Source organism: Cannabis sativa, chromosome 4 (assembly GCF_029168945.1).
Source record: "Cannabis sativa cultivar Pink pepper isolate KNU-18-1 chromosome 4, ASM2916894v1, whole genome shotgun sequence".
Classification (NCBI taxonomy): Eukaryota; Viridiplantae; Streptophyta; class Magnoliopsida; order Rosales; family Cannabaceae; genus Cannabis; species Cannabis sativa.
This window is the reverse complement of record NC_083604.1, coordinates 15,946,209-15,964,211: the sequence shown is the minus strand read 5'-3', so window position 1 is coordinate 15,964,211 and position 18,003 is coordinate 15,946,209. Positions and strand designations below refer to the sequence as shown.

At 30.7% G+C, this 18,003-nt stretch overlaps 3 protein-coding genes across 5 annotated transcripts in view; 1 reads left to right on the top strand and 2 right to left on the bottom strand.

Moving 5' to 3' along the window:
• LOC115713959 (uncharacterized) overlaps positions 1–6,892 on the top strand; it is a 44,831-nt gene extending 37,939 nt beyond the window's left edge. The window contains exons 1-2 of one of the 3 annotated variants that reach the window (XM_030642449.2): positions 4,933–5,141; positions 5,961–6,892. In XM_030642449.2, coding sequence (XP_030498309.1) covers positions 5,983–6,660 — 678 coding nt within the window. In that variant the 5' untranslated portion in view covers positions 4,933–5,141; positions 5,961–5,982 and the 3' untranslated portion in view covers positions 6,661–6,892. Of the gene's footprint in view, positions 1–4,932; positions 5,223–5,960 lie in introns of those variants that run through there. The other 2 variants (XM_061113357.1, XM_030642450.2) reach the window with 2 other exon arrangements.
• LOC133036687 (spore wall protein 2-like) lies at positions 98–904 on the bottom strand. The gene is made up of 2 exons (XM_061113350.1): positions 602–904; positions 98–523 (listed from the first exon to the last, which is right to left on the bottom strand). Exons 1-2 carry the CDS (start codon positions 653–655, stop codon positions 281–283), a joined length of 297 nt encoding a protein of 98 aa, XP_060969333.1. The 5' UTR covers positions 656–904; the 3' UTR covers positions 98–280.
• LOC115724024 (uncharacterized) lies at positions 950–4,153 on the bottom strand. Its single transcript, XM_061113356.1, has 4 exons — positions 2,918–4,153; positions 2,742–2,810; positions 2,012–2,074; positions 950–1,905 (listed from the first exon to the last, which is right to left on the bottom strand). Exons 1-4 carry the CDS (start codon positions 3,152–3,154, stop codon positions 982–984), a joined length of 1,293 nt encoding a protein of 430 aa, XP_060969339.1. The 5' UTR covers positions 3,155–4,153; the 3' UTR covers positions 950–981.
• Positions 6,893–18,003: the final 11,111 nt, after the last annotated feature.

Below are 18,003 nucleotides of genomic sequence, written 5' to 3'. Positions count from 1 at the left end.
TTGTGAAAGACTTCAACAACTAAAAAAAAACTACATAACAAAATAAAAACAACAAGTAAAATAAGAAGACCAACAATAAATTGCGAACAACATAATCTACAAACACAGCCATATAAATAACATAATAAATACAAATAAATAGTCTGAAAATAGTTGCAAATTTCTGAAAAATAAAACATAACAAGAGACATAACAATAACATAGAATTACAAGAGCACTACCTAAAACGGACTTACAACAAAATAAACCACACAAAGTAACTAAAACCTAGTTACATTGTCTACTTATCTACCTTCTCCTCACTATCAGTGGCATCATCATCACTGCCATTATCATTTTTTTCTTTTGAGTCAGAATCTTCATCGGCTTGACCATCCTTCTCTTCACCTTCACTACCCTCCCCTTCCTCATCACCCATAACATTCTCTTCTTCATTTTCATCAGTTTCTTCAGATTCATTTAAATCAAAATCTGCTTCATCACCACCTCCATCATCATCATTGGAAGAGTCACTGCCTTTTTCCTATATTGAAATTACAAATTAAATTAGTATAAAACAACTTAAAAAAACCGAAAAACAACTATTGAAAAACTAAAATACCTTGGCATAGGAATCGGCAAAAACAGTAGAAAACTGTGTCTGCATTGAAGCCATCTGAGCACCAAAAGAAACAAACTGTGCAGACACAAACTCTTTCAACTCAACCAAATCAGATGAAATCTTCTGTTGGGAAGTATGCAACGAATCGATCTTGACCTCCAACCCATGAAATTTCTCAGAAAAGGCATCAAGCTTGACAGAAATGTCACTCTGAGCAACAGTTGGCTCTTCGGGAACAGGAAGACTCTTGTAAGAGTTGTAGTCGGTGTCGAACTTGAAACTGCTCAGTTTCAAAGCTTTGAACTCACCCGGTAGTGGGCCTCATATTTGAAAGTTGCGGTGATCAAAAAACACCAAAATTAAAATTTCAATTATGAAGATTAATAATAATGAAAAACAACACAAAAACAACTACTGAAAAACCAAATTACAACAAACAGATATACCTTATCTTTGGAAACATCAAAGATAGTAGTCTTCAAAACTTTGAAAGTAGGTTGACTATTGCATGTCCACTGAGTGATCCTTGGAATACGAGAGCTTTCCTTTTGGCAGTACTTACCTTTCATGTACTTACAACACTCGTAGAACCAAACTTGAAGAACATGAGGACAACCAATCAAAGTGTAAAAAACACTCGGCCTCTTTCCCGAACTCCTTGCCTTCCTAACCCCCTCAACCCAACTATCAAGCTTACCCTTCAATGAGGAAATAGTCAATTCAAAAGAACTCCGGCCCCAAGCAAATTCATTGTACCTCCCACTATCTACAACATCTAAAATAGACTTGGGTACATTTTTATGCTTAGTGCCACTAAGCAAGAACCACTCCACGAAATACAAAACTGCCAACTTCACAGCATCCTCATCAGAATCACCCCACCTCTTGGTGGTAAAACATTCCCTAACAGATTCCTTAGTGATAGAGGACGAAGTTGGCCAATATCTTTCACAAAGACTATTAACCTCTTGCTTAAAATCTAAGACACTACAGTCACCTTCACAGTCTAACCCAGTAATCAATGCAAATTCCTCAATGCTAAACCTAAGCCTAACACCGCGTATCATTACCCACAACTCAGCATCATTAGGTTGCTGAACCTCCCGGAGCAACAACCCATGAAACACTTGGGGTTGAACTTTAAAATCGGGAAGGTTAAGGAAATGACCAAAACAGGTTTTTGAAAACATTTCAAGCTGTACATCTGAAAGACAAGACTTAATGTTCTCTATCACCTGGAAAGTAGCAGTGGAAAAGGCTTTAGCAATGAATAGATTCTTCTGGTCATAAATATAATCCCATTCCTGTATCAATATAAAAAAAATAAATCAGGACAAAAACAAAAAAAACTAAAAAAAAAATAGAAAACAAATAATAAAAATAATATTTTTTTTTTAAAAAAAAAGACACCTTAGGGGGATTTTTCTTTGGTAGGTCAAATCCTTCAACCTTCACTGAGGTCCTAGCATGGACCTGCAACAAAAAAGAAAAACAAAAGCAACAAATCTTAGATACAATAACAATGAATATATAAAAATGTAGTAACCAAATTACGACGATAAAAAACCTAAAAACAACGTTTATGAAACCCTTACAGTATGATAAATGTAAGAGATAAACAACTTTTAAAAAAATACAGTAACAACACTGTCACAACTTAAAAAAAAACAACTAAAATATTAACAACACTGTACAAACTCGTTGTTATGAAATTTCGAAAATGGTAGTCGATAATAGTAGTGTGACAAACAACCGAGAAAAAACTGACAATAAACATATACAAAACTAAAGAATAAACAACACTGAAAGATCTTGTTGCAATTGAAATTAGTAAAATGCTTCTCAATACCAATAGTGTGTAAAACAACCGAAAACAAATTCACAATAAACATATAACCAACCAATGGGGAAAAGCAATTCAAAACTGTGACAAAATACGAATTGAACTGGGTTTTTTTTCAACAACCAAACAACAACTGAATAAAAACAACAAAACAACATCAACCACAATACATGACAGAAATACATAAAGAACACCAAAAAAAACATAAAAACATCCTAATAAACACCTAAACCAGTGACTTAAAAAGCTCATGTAAAAATTAACACAATAAAATGAAACCAAGCAAATTTAAATTACCTTTGATTCAACTTTGGGCTTTTGGTCCTCACCATGCACTTCATCCTCAAAATCAGAATCTGAGGAAACCTAGAACAAAAAATGGGGAAAACTTTAAATCATCAAATGTAACACCAGAAATAAAACAACCAGAAAAAAACTAAAGAAAAATTTAAAAACAACAAAGAGAAACTTACATCGCGTGCAGACTTGGAAATTTTTGCTCTCTTAGTCTTAGGAGCATCTACTTTAACAGGAGGGGCTCTTTTCTTAGTGCCCGATGTCTCTGGAACATCAGCCACTAAATTTTTAGCAATTTTTTTTAACCCCATCTTAGGTTCGACTTTGGAAGTAACAGTTGGAGCCTTCTTCGATTTTTTAGAAACTTTCTTCGCCGGAGATGGTGATTTCGAACCACTTCTAGTGGTTGCCATTTATATAGAGAAAATATAGAGGAGGATGACAATGTAGGTTGAGGAAAACGTGGGTGAGGGCTTGGAGAAGGTGATCGTGGGAAGAAGAAATTGGTTAGGGCTTGATAATGGTGATCGTGGGAAGCTCGGTTTGAAGAGTGGAAGAATCAGGTAAATGAAAAATTCAAAAAAAAAAAAAAAGAAAAAGAAAGGATTTATGAGGTGGCGTGCGTGTACGTGTGTAAGGAAGAAGGGAAAAGGTAAAATTGTAATTATTAAACTTTTTGAAAAGTAAAATTGAAAAATGTAAAAGTTAAAAAAGTTTAAAAAACCGTGTAAGGATAAAAATGTAAAAAAGGTGTCAATTTTGACATGAGGTGTAAAAATCTCAAAAAAAAATACCATGTACATTCGTCAAACCTAAAAGTACAATATTTAAATAAACCACTTTTAAAATTTGTAAATTCCTCTTGAAAAAGCTCTTGCACCCTTGCTTTATCCTAAGCCCAATTTTGTATTTTTTTTGAGGCTATTTTCAAAAATATAGAAAAAATTATTAAGGTTATGATAAATATGACATAAAAAGTAAATGCCACTAAATATAGTGTTATCTAACCAATCAAACTAAAAATATAGTTTTTTCCTCCGCTTTGGTTGTGCGTAGTAGTTGAGAAAATTCTTCAGAGTTTCCTTGTCCTTGTATGCTTGACTTTTATCTACTTTTGGATAATGGTTGTTTGTTATTAGCTTCGTGTTGTTGTTCTCGATTTCTAGATCTAGTTTTTTTTCTGTTGTTTTCAAGTTTTTCTACTATTTTTTTTAGCAACCAGCTTCGCATAGTCAACTATGTTGAATTTGTCGTTTTCAAATTCTCTTGTTTTTGACTCTCCTCCTTCTTCTGATTGGTGTTTCAATGTGTATGATTCTGTTGTTGCTGTGTTGTTTTCAAGTATTGTTGTGTTGTTTTCGAGCATTGCCACATTCTCTTGAAATAATTATGTTCTTTTTCCCATTGTCCATTGCTCTTTATGAGAACTGGTATAGATTCCATGTCCTGTCATTTTTCATAATATTTTATTTATGTGGCCTTTTTTTCATATTAAAACAACAGTAAAATAACATTACAAAACAATGCACACAATCGTTTTCTGGTGTTCTTTATGAGAACTGGTACAGATTTCATGTCCTGTCATTTTTCACAATATTTTATTTATGTGGCCTTTTTTTTTATATTAAAACAACAGTTTAATAATACTACAAAACAATGCACACAAATCGTTTTCTGGTGTTCTTTTTTTTTATTATTGGGCTTATCCCTATAATTAGCAATAAATTTGTGTTAATAAGATAAAAACAACTTTCAAACAACCTTGATTTTTATATAGTACATTATTAATCGTTTTGATGAATGATATATGTAAATATTGCTGTTCGTTCTTGATTTGTTGTTGGTTTAGTAATTTTTTCTCTTCGCTGGATTTTATGGTTTTTTCTTAGTATTTCTATGGTTTTGGTGTTGATGTGTCCGTCCCCAACCACGAAGGAGGTGCCGTTTGTGCTTTGTAACTTTTAATAGTATAAAAGTAAATATTTTGGGTCTAGACAGTATGAAAGAAAAAAAAATGGCTTGAACAGTAAAAAAGAAATTATTGCCGTGTGGCAGTATTATTGTAAAATTTGGGGAAAAAACAGTATTTTTGTAAGTTTTCCAATATTTATGTAATTTCCTGTTTTTTCTTACGAAGCCCATTACATAAGCCCAAACCCATTTTGTTAGGGTTTCTTCAGTAGCAGACTAAAACCCCCAAAGAAAACCTACCTTCTAAATTTCATATCTTCCTTTCTCGTACCAGAACTACTCTTTTCTACGCATCTTTTTAGGGTTTCATAACCCAATCAAAGGAACCAAGTTTCTACTTCTCTCAGTTACTCAAATCTCTCTGTCGACCTCATTGGGTTTCTTCTGCCACTAACTTATCAGAGAAAAGGAATTACGTTTAGATACGGGGTTGGTAGCATAGGTCGTTGGGTTGTCGAACTTGGGTTCATCACCGTATGCGCTGATAAACAATCATTACTTCACTCACAGGTATGAATTTTGGGCACTGCTTGTGAGGGTTGGTTGCAGAAAAATTGTGTATTTCCTGTGTATACAATATAAATTGGCTTTTCTTACGGGTGTGTTTATGAGGATTCTAAGGAGTGAATAGGAAACTACAGCTCTATCTTTCGTACTAGTATTCATCTTTTAATTATACAGAGATTTCGTTGTCCCTCTAAATAATTTTGTGGCTTCTCTCCTTCGATTCTGTTTTATTTTATTTATTTATTTGAATAGTAGTGTTCTATCCCAGTGTCATGATATAATATTGCTTCATTCATTTCAGGAATATGCTTTGTATTTCCAATGGTACTATTTATCTCCATTAGTTAGTTTGAATATGATGTATTCTAAACTCAAAAATATTTTAATTGTTCAATTATGTTTTGTGCTGAAAAATTTCGGGGTTATTATGTTTAGGCGAGGATTTATTTTTCTCGGTTTTCTTTTGAGTTTTAAGTAGAGTATATTGTTGGTGAATTAGAATTTTTATTGTTCTTGTTGATTTTGGGAAATATTTGCTTGCAGTAGGTTTTTTCTTCATAAAATACTTGAAAACTATGTAAAATTTGTTTTTTTTTTTAAGTATGTGAAATAGTTCGTTTTATGGTAGAGATAAAAGGGTCATATGCATTCATTAGAGCTTTGAAGTTTTTATCTCTGTGGATTGCATTTGATATCTGATGTGAGTATACGAATTATTCATCCTTTGTAAATCTCTTTCAGGTTAAAGCAAGCGCAATTATAAATGGAGTCTAACCAAGCTACTTCTTCTTCGATGGAAGTTGAGACAGTACCTTCTGAAATGAATTCTGCACCCGCTTCTCTGCCAACAAAACCAAAGTTTGAGCCTTTAATGGCTCATGAGATGTCTGATGGCCGAGTTCAATTTCGGAAGGTGTCTGTCCCCCCACATCGTTATTCACCTCTCAAGAAACTATGGTTGGATATCTACACACCAGTATACGAGCAGATGAAGATCGACATACGAATGAATCTTAAGGCTCGGAAGGTGGAATTAAAGACTAGACAAGACACACCTGATGTTAGTAATCTACAGAAGTGTGCTGATTTTGTTCATGCTTTCATGCTCGGTTTTGAAGTGATTGATGCCATTGCCCTTCTTCGTATGGATGAGCTCTATGTTGAGTCCTTTGAGATAAAGGATGTTAAAACTCTCCGTGGTGAGCACTTGTCTCGTGCAATAGGTAGACTATCTGGGAAAGGTGGTAAAACGAAATTTGCAATTGAGAATGCTACTAAGACAAGAATTGTGATTGCTGATACCAAGATTCACATATTGGGGTCTTTTGCAAATATTAAGGTAGCTAGAGATTCCCTTTGCAGCCTTATTCTCGGTTCCCCTGCTGGAAAGGTATACTCGAAACTAAGAGCAGTTTCTGCTAGATTAGCAGAAAGATTTTGATTCATACATTCATGCAATCTTGTTCTAATTTATAACTGCGTGTTATGAGTTTTGGTAGTTTTTTTTGGGTTCTTATAAGCTTAGTTTTCTGAGAATTGAGTTTTGATTTGCTTTTGAGAAATCTTTTTTAGGGAAAAATTTATGTCTTGAAATATCATTTATAAGGACATCATTTGTACTTAAGTTCTTCAATGAACTACAGGCACCATATATAAGAATGTTTTGAATGAAACTTTTTCGATTGGTTTGCATTATTCGTTCTAGGATTTTCAACCCTAATAACGTTAGTCTAATTATAAAACGACAATAAAGTGATGGTTTCACTTTAAAAACGACAATAAAGTGATGGTTTCACTTTAAAATCGACAAATATTTTAGTTAGAAAGCAAATGAAGAAGTAGTTATCAACCTTAGTTAATCAGTTCAAAACTCGACAAATATTTTAGATAGAAATAGAAAGCTTGTAAAATTGAAAGTACTCTAGGTGCACATCTCTATTATGTAAAAGCTGAAACACTTTTGGTTTTCCCTTTGCCAGATTTTTTTGTTTCAAGCTTTAAATTCAAAATTAAACTTGTTCACCTTTGATATCAAATGAAGTTAGTTTAGATGGCTTGCTTAAGGTGTGGTATCTTCTCATAACTCCTCAAAGTCAAGGGAAGAATCATTAAATGATAAATGCAATTCTACAAGAGCCAAAGTAGAGTCATGTTCGTTTAGGTTTATTTTTGGTTTTTGGTTTTTTTTTTTTTTTTTTTTTTTTTTTCAATATTATACTTAAAATTGATTTTATTTACAAAAATATCTTTAAAAAAATTATTTACACAAATTCTATTGTGCCACATCAACATACATACCATGAAAAAAATTGGAAAATTTTTGCTTTTTGAGAGTTTTGAAAAAAACAACTATTAATATGTGAGAAATATATATTTTTCTGTCTCCAAAAGGGAGACAACTAATATTAAAAAAAAAAAATTGTTTCTTTTTTATATTTTAGGCTATGTTATGTTATTTTATTGTTTAAAATACTTTGAAGTTATTTTTTTTTAATGTAACTCATATGATGTTTTAAATACTATTTAATTTATTTACAAATTATTTTATAAACTTATTAAAACAGTTTTATAAAAATAAGTTTATTTTTATTTAATCTTGTAATGTCTAAATATTAAAATAAAAAAATATATTTTAGTTATCAAATATTATTTAAATTTAAATATTGTTTATTTATTTTTTAACAAAATATAAAAAAAAATATTTTTTAATAACTTATGAAGTTGTTCGATATATACTGATTTAAATATTATTCACTTTTTAAATTAAAAATTTAAAATAAAAAGAAAAATCTTAAAAAATTTAATTATTTTTTAATAAATATTAAATGTTTTATTACATGAGGCATTATTTTTTGTAAAAAAATTATATTTTTATGTTTACAGAATTTTTTTGACATTTTTATGGTTTTCTATAAAAAAATACGAAAATAATAAAAAAACTATATAAAAGTAACATGAAAATAACAATAAAAAATAACATGCAGATAACAAAAAATCAACAATAAATTAACAAGAATACATTATAAAAAGATAATATTTTCTGTAAATAAAATTAAAAAAATCGTAAAATTGTTTAAAATTCGGTGAAATCGTATTTTTATAATTTTTTTTGTTATTTTTGTGTATTTGTGAAATAATTCCATAATACTATATAATGATGATATGTCATATATTGATGGAGAATAAAGAAAAAAAAAATGACAGAAAAAAGAAGAAAAAGCTAAAGAAAGTGTGTAGGTCAGGGTAACATTGAAGAAAATATATATATATATATATATTTATATTTATATATATTTATATAGGGCAAGACTATGGTAGGACTTAGCATAAATTTCCTACCGGTAGGGAAGCTTTTTTGATCATTGATTTTAGATCATGTGGTTATTAAGATATAAGGTTTATACTCTTACGATAAGACTGCTTGTATACAATTAAAACTTTATACATATTATAATAATATTTAATTATATATTTATTTTAAAAATAAAATAATAATTAAAAAAAATATTAATTTTTAATTTGAATTATTATTATTTTTTTTAAGTTCTCTCATATAAATCTTCACAATTTCCGCACCAATATCACTGTTGTTCTATTTTTTTTTCTATTAAACTAGTGTGTTCTTTTTTTTTCCTTTCATTTTATTTATTTATTTTTTTTTTGCTAAGAAATTTTATTTTCTTTTATTCATCAATGAATTTTAAAGGATTTTTTTTTTTACATCAAGTCATTTTTTATATCAATTTTGACTGTTATATTACGTTGTCTTTTTATTATTATTATTATTATTATTAATATTATAACAAAGTGATTTGTTACACTTAAAAATTTACAATAAAAACATCAGTAATTAGAGCGAAAATTTCTATTTTTCTTTTATTTTATTGATTAATGAATTTTATGAGTTTCTACACTAACATCTTTTTTTTTTTTTTTTGTCTTTATATATAAATATGTATTTTTTTTGTATTTAAATATCTATATGATGTGAGCAAACTTTCTCTACCCTAAACCAAAATAATTAAAAGGTGTGTTACTTCACAACAAATTATGGAAAACTATAGGGTGCAGCCAACGAATATAGTAGCTGTTAATAAATAAAATAATAAGAGTGAAAGTAATGAAATAATTAATAATCACATCCATTTCAAAAAAAAAAAAAATTAAAGAAAATAATCACCTACACTTGTGCCAACTAGGACTGAACATTTTTTCTGGATTTGATCCGGACCCGACCTGCTCAACCAAAAAAATTTAAAAAAAACCCATTATGTTCGGGCGAGTCGGGTTTAACCCGGTACACCATCGGACAGGTTTGCGGGTTTATTTTTTATGGTTACCTGGTTTCGGATTGAACCCGAACCGGCCCGCCAACCCCATCACTTTTTATTTTATTTTTTATTTTTTATTTTTATTACATATATAATATATTAAAAAAAACTCTAAAATCAAATTATTTTATTTTTATTACATAGATAATATATTAAAAATAACAATATATAATATATTATATATAGTTTGGAACTTGACTTTTGTATTGTAGATTTAAAATTAATACATTTTTTATTTTATTTTAATCTAACGAATATAAATTATGGCGTTATAAGTTTATAACTTATATACTTAGTTTAATATATAAAAAAAATTACATAAAATTTGATTTTTTTTTTAAAATAATAATAAAATAATGGGTTGACGGTTGACCAGGCCAACCCGGTCATTGTAAAAGTACCATCTATTTTATAATTTCATGGTTCTATTAAATGTGTTTTACTTTTTAGCTGAATTATTACATGAGTTAAGTCCTAATTTATAACATCTTAGGATAGTGATTATAGTTGGAGAGTAAATTTTAGAATCTTATTTTGTATTTAAACTTATAAACTCATATAAATTAGTGAATAATCTATATTATTATATTATATTATGGTTTTAACAGTGTTGCATTTTTTTTTTGGTTCATTTAAGCATATATCGTCATATACTTTTATCATTTATTTTGAAATTTATCTTGATCTATCTTTTTGTATTACTATATTATATTTTCATAAAATTTGTTGTTACAACTTCATACTTTTAACTTTTTTTTTCTCTCTTTTCTTTTTTGGGTTAGTGACAGTTAAAATGATAATTTATTTTTTAAGAGTTAAATACATAATTACATTAATAATAGAAATAATAAATTTTTATGATTTTATAATGGGGTATATAATATAATGGGTAATATACAATTAATATGACAATATCTACAGCTGCACATTGTCTCAATTAAAAAAAATAAAAAATCTTATCACTGTATTTTAATAATATGTGTAAGAAAAATAAATTAAATATATGTATTCAAATTGCATAGCAACACACATACAATAAAAAAAATATAAGAAATAACTAAAAATATATACCATAAAAAAATATACATGAATAAAAACAACTAAAAATAATTGTTGAACAAAAAATATTCTGAAAATCACATAAAAATAACAAAATAAATGCACATATATATAACTAAAAAATTGTGTGGAATAAATTAAAAATATACACTATAGAAAATACACATAGACTAAACAATAATTGTACAAAAAATACATAAAAATAATTATAAAAAATAAAAAGATAGCTATAAATCAATAAAAAAAAAATAACAAGACATCAAATCTTGTTAAAATATGCAAGTCATTCATAAATTAATTTCGAATAAATTACCAAACATCCAAAAAATAATACTTTTATTAATCATGTAAAAGAGAGAAAAATATAAGAAGAGTGCTCTTAATTTTTTTTTAAGATAGGGAAACAGTGTTAAAAAAAATATGAGAACAAATGTGAAAGTGTAAGATGTTAGACTATATATATAGTGTATGTAATATAGCATATATAATGATATGAAATGCGGAAAATAAACTGTAATCATATCTATAATATATGCAATGAAAGGATCGATGTACCTCCAGCCATTGATCTTTGAGCTTCAATCCCTGCGATAGCTTCAGTATTGGAGTTCGGGCTTCCTCGCTCTCTCAACTCTCTTTAGATGGAATTTGCTGAATGAATTCAGAATGAGTGAGGAGCTCGGGGACCGAGACCCTATATTTATAGGTGAGATACTCCATCAGTATCTGTGCCACATTAATTGTCAGAATATTTTGACAATTAATTCAGGAAATCAAATCAGGTAATGAATATAGAAATCTGACCATATATAGAATATTACATAATTGATTTTGTCCAGATTTAATGAATATAAAATATTCATTTTTTCAGAAAATCAATTATTTATTTATTTCCTTAAATAGAAAATCATTTTCTTAATTAGAAAATAATTTCCATAATAAAAATATTCTAATATTCTCCCACTTGGTCAGCATTTAAACTAAAATATTCAAACCCAACGTTCCTCATTATATAATAAACATACGAATCATAGCGACATGTCCTCATTATGAATCGAGTATTATCTTCCATGTATTACAATACATTTATTATATAACAATGTACTTTATGTGGCAATGTACTTAAGTGAATAAACCCTAAACCTTATGTTTATTCAGGTCCTCTGAAATTTTTCTCAAATGTAAAATTAAGATGCGCATAAATATGAGAAAAATCAAAATAAGAGTTTCATTAATAATAACTTTATTTGTACAAATTACATAAGGGAACCAAGTCCCATGTTCTCTACATGATCCTTGAATTTATGAGGTGGCAAGCCTTTTGTCATAGGATCGGCAATCATCAATTCAGTGCTAATGTGTTGAATGACCACTTTATTTTCCTTAACACGTTCTCTAATAGCTAAGTACTTAATGTCGATGTGCTTGCTTCGACTTCCACTTTTGTTGTTCTTAGCCATGAAAACAGCAGCTGAATTGTCACAGAACATCTTTAGCGGCCTTGCAATGGAATCAACCACTCTAAGGCCTGAAATGAAACTCTTTAGCCATACACCATGTGATGTAGCCTCAAAACAAGAAACGAACTCAGCCTCCATAGTAGAAGTAGCAGTCAAAGTTTGTTTGTTACTCCTCCAGGACACAGCTCCACCAGCAAACATAAACACGTAACCAGATGTAGATTTACGTGAATCACTGCAACCAGCGAAATCTGAGTCTGAGTAGCCAACTACTTCTAGATTGTCAGTTCGTTTGAACATCAGTTTGTAATCCTTAGTACCCTGAAGATACCTCATTACTTTCTTTGCAGCTTTCCAGTGGTCTATCCCCGGGTTACTCTGAAATCTTCCTAACATTCCGACAGAATAAGCAATGTCGGGTCTTGTGCACACCTGAGCATACATTAGGCTTCCAACAGCAGAAGCATAAGGAATGTTCTTCATTTGTTCTCTTTCAAAATCATTCTTTGGGCACTGGCTCAAATTTAATTTATCACCCTTCATAATTGGAGCAACGCTCGGTGAACAATCTTTCATATGAAATCTTTCTAAAACTCTGTTGATGTAGGCTTCTTGAGATAAACCTAAGATACCTCGGTATCTATCTCTATGAATCTTAATGCCTATGACATAGGATGCTTCACCCATGTCTTTCATCTCAAAGTTCTTTGAAAGAAATTGTTTCACTTCACGTAGCAACCCTTTATCATTGGATGCAAGAAGAATATCGTCCACATATAAAACAAGAAAACAAATTTTACTCCCACTTTCCTTCAGGTATATGCATTGATCCATGACATTCTCTTCAAATCCAAAGGAAGAGATGACATCATGAAATTTTAAATACCATTGGCGGGATGCTTGTTTTAATCCATAGATGGACTTCTTGAGCTTGCATACCAAATCCTGACCTTCACTAGAGGTGAATCCTTCTGGTTGTTTCATGTATACCTCCTCCTCTAGATCACCATTCAGAAAAGCAGTTCTTACATCCATCTGCTCCAGCTCTAAATCAAAATGAGCAACTAATGCCAAGATGACTCTGAGGGAATCTTTCTTTGATACAGGAGAAAAAGTCTCCGTATAGTCAATTCCTTCCTCTTGAGTGAATCCTTTAGCAACAAGTCTCGCTTTGTACCTCTCAGTGTTGCCTAATGAGTCTTTCTTAGTTTTATAGACCCATTTACAGCCAATGGCTCTCGCCCCATTAGGCAACTTTACAAGTTCCCAGACTCTGTTGCACCTCATAGAATTCATTTCATCATCCATAGCATTGTACCACAATTTTGATTCTCTACTGTTCATAGCTTGTAAAAACGTTTCTGGATCATTTCCAATTCCAATATCAGATTCTAATAAATACACAACATAGTCTTTATAAATCCTTGGTTTGATAGGTCTAGTAGATCTTCTTAAGACTTCACCAACAGGCTCTTGTGGAGCGGCGACGGGTTCGGCGGAGTTGTTCAACAGTTGCAGGCAACTCTTGAACATTTTGATCTACTGGATTATCATTACCAACTTGTGGATCTTCAGTGATTGGTAATGGTTGTTCAACATTCGTTTGAACTATAGGAGTGTTAACCATTATCAATCTTGCTTTTGAAGTGGAAGGTTCTGAAGGATCTTTCTCAGGACCTAAGTCCTTTGATTGATCACTCCCACTGATCAAGGCATTCTCAAGAAATTTTGCATTCCTTGATTCCACAATTCTTGTGCTATGAGATGGACAATAAAACTTGTAACCTTTAGACTTTTCAGCGTACCCTATAAAGAATCCGCTTATGGTCCTTGGGTCCAATTTCTTCTCTTGTGGATTATATATTCTGACTTCAGATGGACATCCCCAAATGCGTACATGATTCAAACTTGGTTTCCAACCTTTCCATAATTCAAAAGGAGTTTTTGAGACTGCCTTTGTTGGAACTCGGTTTAATATGTACACGGATGTCTTTAATGCTTCAGTCCACAAGGATTTAGGAAGGTTAGAGTTGCTACTAAGCATACTCCGCACCATGTCCATTAATGTTCGGTTTCTTCTTTACGCAACACCATTTTGCTCGGGTGTACGGCAAGGTGTAATGGGCAACAATCCCATTTTCTTCAAGAAACTTCGCAAATGCACCAGTGCTTGTCCATCTTCTCGTGTATCTACCATAATACTCACCTCCTCTATCCGATCTCACTATCTTAATTTGCTTGTTGCATTGTTTCTCTACTTTAGCTTTAAATATCTTAAAGACATCTAATGCTTCACTTTTATTATGAAGTAAGTAGATATACATGTAGCGTGAGTAATCATCTATGAATGAGATGAAGTATTTCTGACCATGTGACTCCATATCTGGACTACATATATCAGTATGTATGATTTCTAATATTTCAAAACTCCTATGGACACCAGTTTTGACAGACTTGGAGGTTTGCTTTCCCTTAATGCAATCCACACAAGTATTAAAATCAGTAAAATCTAAGGTATTGAGTACCCCATCTTTTACCAACCTTTTAATTCTATCAATGGAGATATGTCCCAATCTCCGGTGCCACAATGTACAGGAATCCTCTTTCATAACACATCTCTTAGTGCCAGCGTGAACATGCATAACATTATTAGTGGTATTATTTTGTAAATTAAGGCAGTAAAGACCATCAGACAAAATACCATTTCCAACACATTCAGATTTATAATATAAATTAAAATATTTGTCTGAAAATGTAAAGGAAAAACCAAAGGGTATAAGTCTTGAAACTGAAATCAAGTTTCTAGAGAAACTTGGTACATAAAAGGTCTTTTCTAACTTTAAAATAAAACCATTACTTAAAACTAAATTGCATGTTCCAATAGCTTCCACATGTGAGCCCATCTTGTTTCCAGATAAGATGCTTTGCTCACTTGCCACTGGCTTCCTTAGATTTTGAATATCCTGCAAGGAATTTGTTATGTGAATTGTTGAACCGGAATCAATCCACCATGTGTTAAGATTAACATTAGCCATATTAGATTCATAACATACTAAGGAAATTGGATTACCTTTGTCATCCATCCATTTCTTGAACTGGCTGCACTCCCTTTTAGCATGTCCCTTTTGTTTACAAAAGAAACATTTGATGGAATCTTTCTTTATGGCAGCCTTGGGAGCCATGGGCTTTTTCCCTTTGTTCTTCTTGAATGGCTTGCGTTTCTTAGGTTGAGTGGTCAGGTGAACACTTTCTCCTTGCTCCTGTAGGAGCCTGGCTTCCTCTTGAACACACATGGTCATCAATTCATTGATAGTCCATTTTTCTTTATGTGTGTTGTAGGAAATTTTGAAAGGCCCATATTGTGGAGGAAGATTGTGAAGGATGTAATGAACCAGGAAGGTATCAGGAATGATAACGTCGAGTTTCTTCAAATGAGCAGTGATGTCCCTCATTTTAGAAATATGTTCTCGAACTCCTTTAACACCGGTGAGTTTTGTGGACGAGAACTCTTGGATGAGGTTGATGAATAAAGATTTATCTGAAGTGTCAAACTGCTCATCCATAACTTTGATAAAGTCTTTCACCTTCTCAGGTGGCTCCACCGATCCACGCATTCCCATAGGAATTCTGGACATAATGAACATGATGCAGAGACGATTAGATTGCTCCCACTTTTCACGCGGTGCAATCTCGGCAGCGGTGCTAGTATCAGTGATAGCAGCTGGTTCATCTTTCCTTATTGCATAATCCATGTCAGTGCAAGCTAGGTGGAGAAGAACTCGTTCCTTCCAGATTTTGAAGTTGTCACTCCTAAGCTCAGGGATTTCACTAGTGATTTCAGCATATTTAGAGGTGGATGAAATAGCTGCAAGAATAGGATTACAAAAATTTAGATGTTTAAAAGAATTGAGGCTTTAATGAATTCATGTTTTACCAATGTAGAAACATGATGAAGATGAAAATTTTATTAAATCTAAAATTGCCTGTGGGCTAAATTTTAAATCTAATAAAATTAGATGAACTTTATGATAGATTTAATGAAGTATTTAATTTAGAAATAATGGAGGAATGAAATCTATCTTTAATTAAAATTTGTGATAACACTATTAATTCAAATCCTCATAACTCCCTGTGGGGTAAATTAAGAGAATTTAACTTAATATATTATCCTAATTAATTATAAAAATATAATAAAATCCCTGTGGGGTAAAATTATTATATCCAAATAATTAATTACAAGTTTTGTCCATTAAGGTGAATTTTAATTAATATATAATTTTATATAATTAAAGATGCTGTGGCTACTCCCTAATTATAAAAAATTATATTTTCACTTTAGACATTAGGTATTGGGCTCTACCTAAAAGTAATTTCGTTATTAACATAATAGACAATCACTGAGATTAGTGCTCCTAGTGTGGTCGTCCGAAGATCATTAAAAACCGTTCTAGATATGAGCATTTGTCCCAGGTTCATGTTTTCTTATGTCAAACCACAAAACTACTTACGTTTTATTCATATTTTATTCATTTTATTAAGTTTTATGAATATTTTATGAATAATTTTATGAAGTTTTATGAAACTTAATTGCTAAATAAAATATTCAACCTATCTTAATGTTTGAATATTTCTAAATATATCTAGCACTATAAAAGGAATTTATGTATAGCATTTAAATCATACAAATCTAAATTAATTGCATTAAACATAAATTTGTCAATTAAATACAAAATAATACAATTAATGTATGATCATTAATTAAATGCAAATTCCTTAATATGAAATTAATGGCAGATTTTTCAAAATTAATTTAGACAATAAATTGCATAAATTTGGTAATATTTAATTAAATGCACAAATTAGCACAATTTTTACATGCCTAAATAAATCATGTAATAAATTACCAAATTTAAACAAATTTCCATTTTCAATTTATACTAAATATATGTATTAAACAAAAATGGAAAATTAACTAAATGCAATTTATTGACTAAATTAACACTGAAATGGGAAAATAATTAATATTCCAAAAAAAATAAAAATTTATAAAAAAAAAAAATTCGGAATTTTTCCCTTCTTTTTTTTTTTTTTTTTTTTTTGAAAAAAAAACCATACTGCCAAACGACATGTCGTTTTTGCAAAGAGCAAAACGACACGTCGTTTTTCCAAAATTTGAAGGGCTGAAAATGAAGAAGAAAACGACACGTCGTTTTCCCTAACAGAAAAACGACACGTCGTTTTTTCAATGCAAGGCTGATTCACAAGAGTATAAACGACATGTCGTTTTCCACAATGTGAAAAACGACATGTCGTTTTTCAACAACGACAGCTGCAATGTGCCATTCAAACGACACGTCGTTTTACGCCAAACGACACGTCGTTTTCTCCAAACGACATGTCGTTTTGCGTCGTCTTCTTCAGCGAACCGGGTCGATTTTGACCCGTTTTTCTGCACGCGGGTCCGTCGAACCCGACCCAAACCCGATCGGAAATTGCGTTTCCGACGACCAAATTGCGTGTTTTCAAATCTAAATGGTTCTAAATCAAATAATAAAGAGATCCACATAGATTTTATGCACAAAAACACGAAAAAATATATACTTTAATATCACGAAACTAATCGGGTCCGAAAAAGTTTTAACTGAACTTTTTTTCCATCTTTAAGTTTTTCAATGGATTTTCAATGCTTAGATCGATCTATAATGCTATACGAATATAGTAATGTATATAGAATTCAAAATAAACACCGAAAAATGAAAAAAGGAAAAAACAAAACCATGGACCGATGGTGATACGCATGTATATATATATATATGCATGTATATATCACATAATACAAAATGAATATTATGATTATTATTATGTGACTAAACATATATATAATATACAATATATATATAAACATATATACATATAAAATATATATATACACGT

What these genes read in the sequence shown, in the direction of transcription:
- LOC133036687 (XM_061113350.1), bottom strand. Translation starts at nt 655, where the DNA reads ATGGCTTCAATGCAGACACAGTTTTCTACTGTTTTTGCCGATTCCTAT. An exon ending in TTGCCGATTCCTATGCCAAG is followed by an intron (nt 524 to 601) that starts GTATTTTAGTTT and finishes ATTTCAATATAG; the next exon opens with GAAAAAGGCAGTGACTCTTC.
- LOC115724024 (XM_061113356.1), bottom strand. Translation starts at nt 3,154, where the DNA reads ATGGCAACCACTAGAAGTGGTTCGAAATCACCATCTCCGGCGAAGAAA. An exon ending in TTTCCAAGTCTGCACGCGAT is followed by an intron (nt 2,811 to 2,917) that starts GTAAGTTTCTCT and finishes TTTTTGTTCTAG; the next exon opens with GTTTCCTCAGATTCTGATTT. An exon ending in AGCCCAAAGTTGAATCAAAG is followed by an intron (nt 2,075 to 2,741) that starts GTAATTTAAATT and finishes TTTTTGTTGCAG; the next exon opens with GTCCATGCTAGGACCTCAGT.